The 10,000-nt window shown below is 40.1% G+C and overlaps 1 protein-coding gene, 1 non-coding gene and 1 pseudogene across 2 annotated transcripts in view; 2 read left to right on the top strand and 1 right to left on the bottom strand.

The window, feature by feature from the left end:
* Nucleotides 1-3,384: 3,384 nt before the first annotated feature.
* Nucleotides 3,385-5,560, top strand: LOC138049296 (uncharacterized; annotated as a pseudogene).
* A 1,573-nt stretch (nt 5,561-7,133) lies between these two features.
* The window catches only part of LOC138037114 (cation-dependent mannose-6-phosphate receptor-like), a 53,133-nt gene continuing 50,266 nt past the window's right edge, over nt 7,134-10,000 (top strand). The window contains exon 1 of the mRNA XM_068883113.1: nt 7,134-7,321. Within this exon, the coding sequence (XP_068739214.1) occupies nt 7,167-7,321 (155 nt within the window). The 5' untranslated portion in view covers nt 7,134-7,166. The remainder of the gene's footprint in view (nt 7,322-10,000) is intronic.
* On the bottom strand, nt 7,895-7,968 carry Trnat-ggu (transfer RNA threonine (anticodon GGU)). The gene has a single exon. It is a non-coding gene; the product is annotated as a tRNA-Thr (tRNA).

Genomic DNA, 10,000 nt, shown 5'->3' with positions numbered 1-10,000 from the left:
TGTAACAGGGACGACTGTTACACTACACTACACTACACTACCCTACACTACACTACACTACTGGTCAGAGTTTTTCTCTGTCCTTGTGTGGGCCCATTTCCATCAGTAGGGCTAACGCTCACATGGTTCATATGGGATAGAAATCTAGCACTTCATGTTACACTACACTCTATTCAGTTAACTCTGTTTAAAATATGTGCGACACGGCCAACGTTTGTATAAACGTAACCTTTCCTTATAATTCAAGTTAGTTTTATATACCCAAATTAGACTGTAACATTAAGCAAGTTTTAGGATTTACTATTTTCCATAATATTAGAATTTACTATTTTTTCTCTCTTAAATTAAAATCATTACTTTATTTTGTTTTAGAAGTTTCATGGTCGTGAGTTGTGCATTTGTGGGAAGGAGCGTGTGTGTGTTGTTGTCGATCTTCGTTTCGTGCGCGAGCCCACCTACACAGAAACATAAAAATACTGAAAAAATCGGCTAATCTTAACTTTACTTCTGCTTTATCTTGTATCCTTTAGTTTTGTCTATTTGAGGCGGTATGGGCTGCTTTGTGATCATCTCTTTACCTTCAATAAATTATGGCATAACCCCATATACGTTTCCCCAAGCAAACAACAATGGCACATTAAGGAACGCATACTTTTTTAAGGATAAATTAAGTTACAGTATATTTGCTAAGTTGTTGTAGAGAAAGACGATTTCGATGTGTAAAGAATATTTCGTTATTTCTTGATATTATTAAACGAATAAAAGATAATTTTAAAGTCTTTCGTCCAATGTGAAGGAATCCAGAATCCGGAATCCAGTAAATGTGAGGCTTTGGAATCCGGAATCCAGAGCGCAGAATCCAGAATCGACTGTATGGAATTCAGAATCCGTAGATTTCGATGAAATCCAGGATACATTTCCGCTGAAAAACAACAAAAAAGCAAGGTGACGCACGCTAACACTAACCCGGTTTAACCCGGTGTGGCCAACTCATCACGCATGCGCAATAACCATTTCACCCGGTCAATTAAATGACACGGACGGCTGTTTCGGCCTTGCTGGACCTTATCAGCATGGCGTAGCTGACATAGCAGGCGGGTGTTTTAGACACCCCTTTAAGTGGCTGAAACGCATTTCCGCTTTTTCGTTGAGTCCGTTGGGGGTCCATAACAAGGAACTCGGCGCTGCTTCGCAGACGTTACTAGCCCATGATAGATTAGGTCTGCGACGCAGGCTAGCGCAGTGGCGGTAATGTCTGAAAAAGGCTTATGGTGTATGAATCTACGCTGTCTGTCTATCGTAGCAGAGAATGGACTTTGCAAGGTGCTGGAACATGTTCCTTACAGTTAAATCAAGTCGACCAAATTCCCCCACACCCGGCTGTTTTGGCAGCATCATGGCCTAAAAAATCTCTGGAATTTTAAAGAAAAAATGACAAATTCGAGAATTTAGAGCAATTTGAACTTTCACCCGACATTTTGGCAACATTTCACAGGCAAAAACGTTGATAAAACGTTTTTTGAATGCACACCGACCAAGGGAGAGCTCAGTACAGCACTCGGTGTCTAGAACAAATCAGCATCAGTCTACACTACAACTTACCAGCGGTGATTCACCAAAATAGGGATATACATGGGTACATATGGGTATACAGACTCTACACAAGTATGTATATAGCGGAATGCAATGGTTTGTACGTGGTACGCGTGGTAATACATTATAATTTAAATACACTATAATAAAGGATACATAAGGCACCTCCTGGCGTTATCGTCACGCTATAAACCCTACATAACTCCCGAAAAATGGCCTAAAATTCTTTCCGGAATTTCCCGCAAAAAGCTCTAAAATTCTCCAAAAACTCTCTCTAACATTCCCGAAAATTCTGAAAAGTTCGGTGGCAAACCGTTGCTTAGATGCAGTGTAGGGCCCCTTTTGGCGTAGGCTTGCATGTGACGTCACAAAAAAAATAAAATACAAAACTAAAGAGCCGTTTGAGTTTTTATCTCGATCAGCTACAAGAGGTTTTAAAAATATATCTGTTTGCTTGTTTTCAGCTCGGTACCTTGCTTCGTTTCGAAAATAGAGCAGTTTGAATTTCAGAGATTTTCACAGTGCGTGACATGTTCCAGACGGCTTTCGAAAAACATGCCAGTTGCATAAAAACATCGATTCCCCTCGTGTTTTTGTGGCCTAAACAACCAATATACTAGGTGATGTGTCTACACGAATGTTTGCTAGCTCATTATACAGCAGAAAGTGTTAAAGACAGCCAAACTAAATTCCAGATATTTCTACAGGTTTACATGCGATTTACATGCGCCTCCATACTAAACTCTACAAATTTGAGTAATACATTTTGCCGAATAACTCAAGTACGGAATATCGCACAGCACTGAGACTTGGACCCGTTGTTTATTTATTCCTCCTCTATAACCAGGGGTTCCAACAGTAGCCGGGTAGCGGGTAGATCTACCCACTTGTAACGGGCCGATTACCCGCTTGGAGCCTTCACACGAACGTCTAGTAAGGCCAGATAATTTCATCTCAGCGTCGAATTCTTGCCAAAAGATTTGGCAAAATAGGTTTTATTTTATAGGAGAACAAAAGGAAATGAAAAAGAAAAGACATTCTGGCATCTTCCAAGCCTTCTGGCCCATGGAAGTTCAAGCAAAGTCTGCAAAACATGTACTAAACATCGCTTCGGAAGCTACGTCAAAAAACTCAGCTGAAATCGACAGGAACTGGGACAGAGTGTGAATACTAATGGCGGCCAAAAGGCAATCGTTGTTTGCATATTTCACGCCAGTGTCAAAACAAAAGAGGTCAAACGAGACTGACTCCTCCCAAGGTTAGTTGAGGATATTGAAAGGAAAAACTTTCTGTGATTATATCGTTCAAATGTTAATATTATGCTTCGTTTTTGCGCCAATATATTGTGTATCGTTCGTCGATGGAATTGAATAAAATGTATCATGTTCAGTTACTTGCCTTGTGTTGTGTCTTACTTCTGCCAACTGATCTCTTTTTCGGCAGAAAGTGGTTTATTAGGTAGTGAAATCAGTCAGTCACTTACCTCAGCGAAGGAAAAGCCCCTTCCATCTTCAAAGTCAGGTGAGAGTGTAGCAGATGTTGTAAAACCCGCTACATCCTACGCAAGAAGCGAGACGAGCATCGATTTCTGTGATCATGATTCTGTGTTAAAGCTGTACGGGCCTTCGGAAATAGTCCACAGTTATTACTATTACTTATTATTATTGTAATAAAAATAATTGTTTCAGCCTAACTGAAACGGAGCAGAAAAAACATTTCGCCCTAAAACGAGACCCTTTCAAGCACCAGTGGATAAGAGATGATAACTTGGCATTTGATTCATGTACTGGCATGTGGAGGGTAATTTACAAGGAGGAATCAGATGATGAGAAAGGGGGGATGTTTTGTTTGTTGTGTAAGAAGCACAATACTGCAAACCTGAAAAACAACAGCAGAGTATATAACCTCACACCTACACAGCGCCTGAAAACAGATGCTCTAAAAGATCATTCAAAAAGTGCTCAGCATGCAGCAGCTGTTCAGGCAGAGATGCTCAGCCGAGTGTCAATTTTTCACAAAGAAGTCGAGGAACAAGTCAAGAGCAAAGATGAAGTCTTACAGAATGCATTTATGTCGGTATACTGGTTGGCTAAAGAAGAGATGGCCAACAAGAAGTTTCTATCACTTCTCACACTTCTCCAAATGCTTGGGCTTGAAAACATGAAGCATTTTCGTCATCGCTCCGCTGGGTCAACTATCGAGATTTTCTTGACTCAAGGCAGAGTACTGAAGCAGAGAGTGGTTGAGGCGCTAAGGAAATCAAAAGCATTTGGTCTATTAGTTGATGAGGTAACGGACATTTCTGTCATGGAACAGTTGATAGGTTTTGCTCAGTATGTCTCTGATGATGGAGAGCCTATGGTGAAATTCCTTTTCGTCGACAATGTTTTGGAGGGCTCCTCTTCCGCCAATGCTGAGACAATCACTAACTGCATTTCTAACAATCTGGACAAATGTGAACTTGACGTTCAGAAGATGATGAACCTAGTAAGCGGTCGCGCCAAAGTAATGACTGGCGAAAGAACAGGTGTGGCCGCCCGACTGAAGCAAATCAACAGCAAGCTAATTAATGTGCACTGTCTGTCACAGACTGGCCTTTGCTTGTGCTGGTGCGAGTGATGAGACAAAATACATCACACAAGTCGAAGGAGTCCTTTTGCAACTCTGGAAGTTTTTTGCTAAATCGCCTAAGCGGACTGCTCTTTTGGTGAAAGCACAAGAGTCGTGGCGCAAGATGAAGCTATCGGAAAAAGCAAGGTCTGTTGTGGCGAAAAAGGTGCGAAAAGCTTGCAGAACACGTTGGCTGTCTACAAGCAATGCTGTAGATGGAGTGTATGAAGACTTTGTTCCTATCAGGCTATCAATCTCGCAGAAGAAAAAGATGGCTTGGCGACGTATCTGCTGTCCAAAATGAAGAGCTTTAAGTTTATTGGTACGATGTATATTTTGAAGGCTGTCCTTCCAGAGCTTGCTGCATTAAGCAGAGTATTCCAGCGAGGTACCGTCAACTTTGGCCATATCCTACCAGCTATTACCTAAACTACTGACAAGCTAACCCCCATCACCCAACTTCAGATTGATATTCAGGAGGATGGACGGCTCGGTACCTGTGAGTTTAAAAGCAATGACCACGAGATACAAGTTCTTCGCAACCTTCTAAAGAAGTACACGCAAACCATCAAGGAGAACATTGATTCTCGTTTCAAGAATGCGATGCCAGTGGTCTGTGCATTTGCAATCTTTAATGCAAATGCCATTCCAAACCGTGGAACCGCAGAGTTTTTAAGCTATGGGTCAAAGGGAATCGGCACATTGTCAAACCACTACTTTCCAGGTGACAAGGAAGCTCAGCGGCAAGTGAAAGCAGAGTGGGAGAAGTTAAAATACGATCTTCGTTTGTGGAAAGCGCAGATCCCTCAGGAACTTGACAACATCACCCCAACTGAGTGGAGTCTGAAGAGGCTACTTTCCACGCACACAGGGTATGGGCACTTCTACCCTAAGCTTGTGTGGATTGCAGAAATCATTCTTTCTCTTCCTATGTCAAATGCATGGCCCGAGAGAGGGGCTAGTGCTGTTAAGAGGGTAAAGAGTCGACTCCGTAGCAGTATGACTAATCAGATGCTGGAGGCGCTGCTGCATATCTCCATCAACGGACCACCTGTCCGTGAAGCACAGGAACTTGTTAAAGAAGCTGTTGAGGCCTGGAGCAACGCAAAGAAAAGAAGGAAACTCCCTCCCTCCAAATCCAGGTGGCACATCTTGTGGAAAGTCGCAGGGTGAAGTTCAAACCATTCTTGTGGACTCTGCTGTCCAAACCGATATCCAGGTCCAGGAAGATGAAAAAGTTGAAGAAGCAAGTGTGCAAGCAGAGGTGGAAGCTGCTGTTGAAGCTTTTAAACTTGGAGACCACCAAGCAAGTTATGATTCGGATGATTCTGCTTTCGAAAGTGAAGATGAATTCTAAGCACTCGATCGCTATTTTAGGGACTCGTGCTTTCTTTCGTAACAGTATATTTTGAAATTACAATATAAACAGTGGAAGAGATTTTGCACATTCCACCTCGTATTTAGGTTTGGGACATGACTTTTAAGTAAGACTTGTTCCGCAAGTAAGTGATTTGTAAAATTATGTTCCAATAGGTATAATCAAGAAGGTTTGTTATGGTTAATATCTGGTAGAAAGTGTTCAAGCAGTAAAAGGCTCGGCTCTTGAAAGTCTTGAAAATCAAGTCGTAAATTAAGTGGTTTCAGACTGATATAAGTGATATAAGACACTCAGTTACATACAGTTTATGTTTCTTCTGTGTTTTTGTAATGATATATAAGACTAAAATATAACCATGTTTCTCTATAGAATAGAGTAATTTTTTTTTTATTTAAGGATTAACCCTGAACTAAAACTACATTAAACTTACACCATTTTAAGGACACCAGTTGTGAAAGTGTTAAAAAGTAGCACCTCAATAGAAATAGTTGACTGTGACTACTTTATTGTCACATAATTCTCTTCAAATTTGTTTAAATTAGTTGACTTGGGAGCAAAAAAATGAAACAAAGCAACCAAAAAAAGACCTGAAGATGCATGAAAATGCATCCTAAAACTTCAAAATTTTCCAGGGGAGCATGCCCCCGGACCCCCCTAGGGTCAAAGGCCCTTCAGGGCTTCGGCAAATGTACCCGCCTGTTACTCTTAAGTACCCGCTTGTGGAAAAACTTATTGAAACCCCTGATAACATTTCCATTTCTTGACTTAAGCGATTTATGTTTTCACTTGCGTGACGTGCAACCCATGAATTGGTTACACCACAGGCAGACAGCCCTAAGATGCGAGAGTGCGTGACGTCACGTTATTTTGAGACAGTTCATGAACGGCCGATTCAACTGATCGAATTGATCGAGGAAAATGTTCCATAAAAACTTCAAATCGCGATGTTTCTTTTCGAAAATTCACTTTATGGACAGTCAGGTAAATAAAGTTCACTCACCTACTATTTTTTGCGTTGTCCTGAGTGATTTGATGGGTTTTTGGGACACTTCGATTTCCTCTTCAGATCCCACGCGTCGCCAAGACGGCTCACGGCCGAGTGCCTCCACAATTTAGCCGAATTTGTCCCACTTCCAAAAGTCGCTCGCCTCCCAACCTTGGGCACGTAGAAATTCGATAGTTTTACTAGCATCGTGCCAAAAATCATCAAATTTACACGGCTCTGCAACCTTAAAATCCTGCTCGATTTTCAAGTTTCGGTCAGGTCTATTTATATTATATGGTGACACGTGGGATCTGAAGAGGAAATCGAAGCGTCCCAAAAACCCATCAAATCACTCAGGACAACGCAGAAAATAGTAGGTGAGTGAGATTTATTTATCTGACTGTCCATAAAATGAATTTTCGAAAAGAAACATCGCTATTTGAAGTTTTATGGAACATTTTCCTCGATCAGTTTAATCGGCCGTTACAACGTGACGTCACGCGCTCTCGCATCCTTGGGGTTATCTGCCGGTGGTTTACACAACAGATTTCTTACATGAAGCAACAAAATTGTCTTTCTCCCTGTCACGAGTTTGTCAGAATGGTATTTTTGCTTCTGACGTTTATGCTTACGCAACAGTTATTCAGTCTTTCTACAGCAGAAGAAACTTGCGAGAAAATAGATGTATGTTCGTGTAAGTTTAAAAATGGATCAGTGGTCAATTTACGGCCGGTAGATGGAGGTAGCAAGCCAAGGTAGGAAATCGAGCCGGAACTGAATTCGAGCTAAGTTTCATCTTTGAGGCAAACCAAGAGTCCAGCAAGTGAATCGTTATTTTTAAGGCCTAGTGTTAGTAGTATTTAACATTTGGGTTGTTTCAGTTATGGTGAAACAATGACCTGCAACCCTAACTTGCAACTTGCAGTTTACCCCCTCCTCAGTTTTTGCTTACGTCACATTTTGCATTCCTAATAAATTGGATAAGTGAAAGGACGGGGGCGGGGTGGATGGGATAAATTTTTGAGTCAGGGAAGGTGTTGCAAACTTTCCGTATGTTATATTGTCCCCAGACTGCAATTTGTCATAATCTTTGATCGGAACCAAAATAATTTGGAACGAACGAAGAATCTCACCTCCAGAGTCACTTTTCCAAATTCAGGGTCACTACCTGTTTGATAATAATAAGTTTGCGACTAATTTATATTCTGAATGAAATTAATTTTTTTTTATATTTGAAGTGCGGGTTATAGAGGAAGGAGTGAAGCGATCCTTGCACTTAACAGGTCAATTTGAGCAATTGTCTCTTATGGTTTCCTGAAAAATTCAGGTGGCTCCAACAGGGTTCGAACCCATGACCTCTGCAATACCAGTGCAATGCTCTAACCAACTGAACTATGAAGCCACACAGTTGGGAGCAGTCGGTTAAGTTAAAGTGCGATCGTAGAATAAAATAATGTTTACACATAAAACTGTTGTTAACAGTATTGATTACAATCAAAACCAGTAAACAGATGCTTTACAAGTTTCTGCGATTGTATTCAAAAATATTTAATACTTTTTCTTAACAATACTGGGAGAATTATAAAATCATGTAATTAGCCTGCTAAGATGTGTTATCGAGTCATACGATTACCGTATATTGCATTGCGTGCAACGAAAACTCAAAAACTTGTTTCTGGTCACGCGCAATGATTTAAAACATATATCCCTGTTATATTTCTGCCGTGTAGTCTTCCGTGGTTTAGTGGTCATCATGATTGCCTTCGAATGAAGAGATACCGAATTTAAATCCTTTTTGGGCTGCCTTCTCTGAAGAGTGTGTCTATGAGGCAAAGAAATCTTAAGCCGCGATTACACAAGCAATTTTTTGCACGCGCCGGTGAAAAAAGAGGAAAAATACCAGGACTTGAAGAGAGAGATTGGAAGATTGCGGAAACTCAAAATGGTAGAAGTCATACCTGTAGTAATAGGAGCCCTTGGAAGTGTCACCAAAGGATTTGATAGGTGGATTTAAAAGTTAGGGATACCATTCAATGTTGGAGTAATGCAAAAAAACTGCCTTGTTGGGAACTGCAAGGATATTGTCAAATTTAGGAAAGTGTTCGAAATGTAAAGAAGAGATAATTCTGTTAGCCTTTGGTCATTTGTTATGACTCCCCTAACAGAAGAAAAGACGGCAATGACAACAGCCAAAACATGATGTTAAAAAAAATAAATCAAATGATAATGATAATGATAATAACAATGATGGCTTTATTCAGCATTTCCAAGGTAGCTCATCGTCTGCTAAAATATATCTCCTAAAATACAAATAAAGTTCAAAATGTAAAAAAAGGGTAAAATAAGTATATCTATTTAACCATGTTTATTAAGAACGTTAAGCTGAGAGGTTATCTTTGACCTTTTTCATTAAAAGCTTAAACGTTATCTTAGAAAACTGATTAAAATCAATACAGTTCCTTGAACATCCAGGTCAAATATTTAAGCTCTTAGCAGCTTGGTCTTGATAAATGTGTGATACTAGTGGGATTTCAAGCTGCATAGCTGCACTGGACCTCAGAGTTTGATTGTGCTTAAATTGCTTCAGGTGTAAGTAACTTGGCCATTCATCATTCTAGTCACCACAGCCTCGGATCAACCCAAGGCTCTGGGAAACTCTATGTAGGAGAACATGCGCATTAGGACTCTTATAGCCAAACATTTGAACTCGTTGTGCTAAAGTGAATGCACCAATTAGAGACGCTTTTGATTGTTCTTCACAAAAACCAATGAGAAGACATCTTGTTTCAGGGTTCCCAAGAGTTCTTCCCTCCCTCAGTCAAGAGAAGAGCTCTGGGGTCGAGATTGGGCCATTCATGAGAAAAAATCGCCTTGTGAACTAACTTTAACAGCTGCCATTCGATATGTTCTTTAACGGGTAACCAAATAGCTTATACATATGTATTATATAGCTTACGGTATATAGATTTATATTATATTATATATATTATATATTAATATAGCTTTATATTTAGCTTTATAACATAGTTTTTGAGTGGATTTAGAGGTTGTTAATTTAAACAAATCAAGTATCTAGATTTGGAATTGGAACAAAATCATAAGGTTCAATTTGTAGTAGCCCTGCTTTGTGCAAAATAAATCCACCATATTACCAGTATTATTTCTTTCAAGGGCAGACACATTAAATTTGATAGACCTGTCAAGACATATCATTCATGTAACCAAAGTGCTATGTAGCTTCTTTCTACAGGCATGGAAGGTTTTGGGTTTCACAAAAAGGGAAATCCAAGTAATCTGAAACAGTTGATGTCCCTAGCACTCGGACAACAAATTTACTGTCAGAAGTCAGAATGACTTTGGCATTAGCAACAAAATTTGTTGAGACCTTCCACATCCCTTTGGCTACGCAAAGGATCATGGAAAGATTGTGCTGA

Source organism: Montipora capricornis, chromosome 1, assembly GCF_036669925.1.
Source record: "Montipora capricornis isolate CH-2021 chromosome 1, ASM3666992v2, whole genome shotgun sequence".
Classification (NCBI taxonomy): Eukaryota; Metazoa; Cnidaria; class Anthozoa; order Scleractinia; family Acroporidae; genus Montipora; species Montipora capricornis.
Note: the sequence above shows the minus strand (reverse complement) of the source record. Positions and strands in the feature narration are given on the sequence as shown.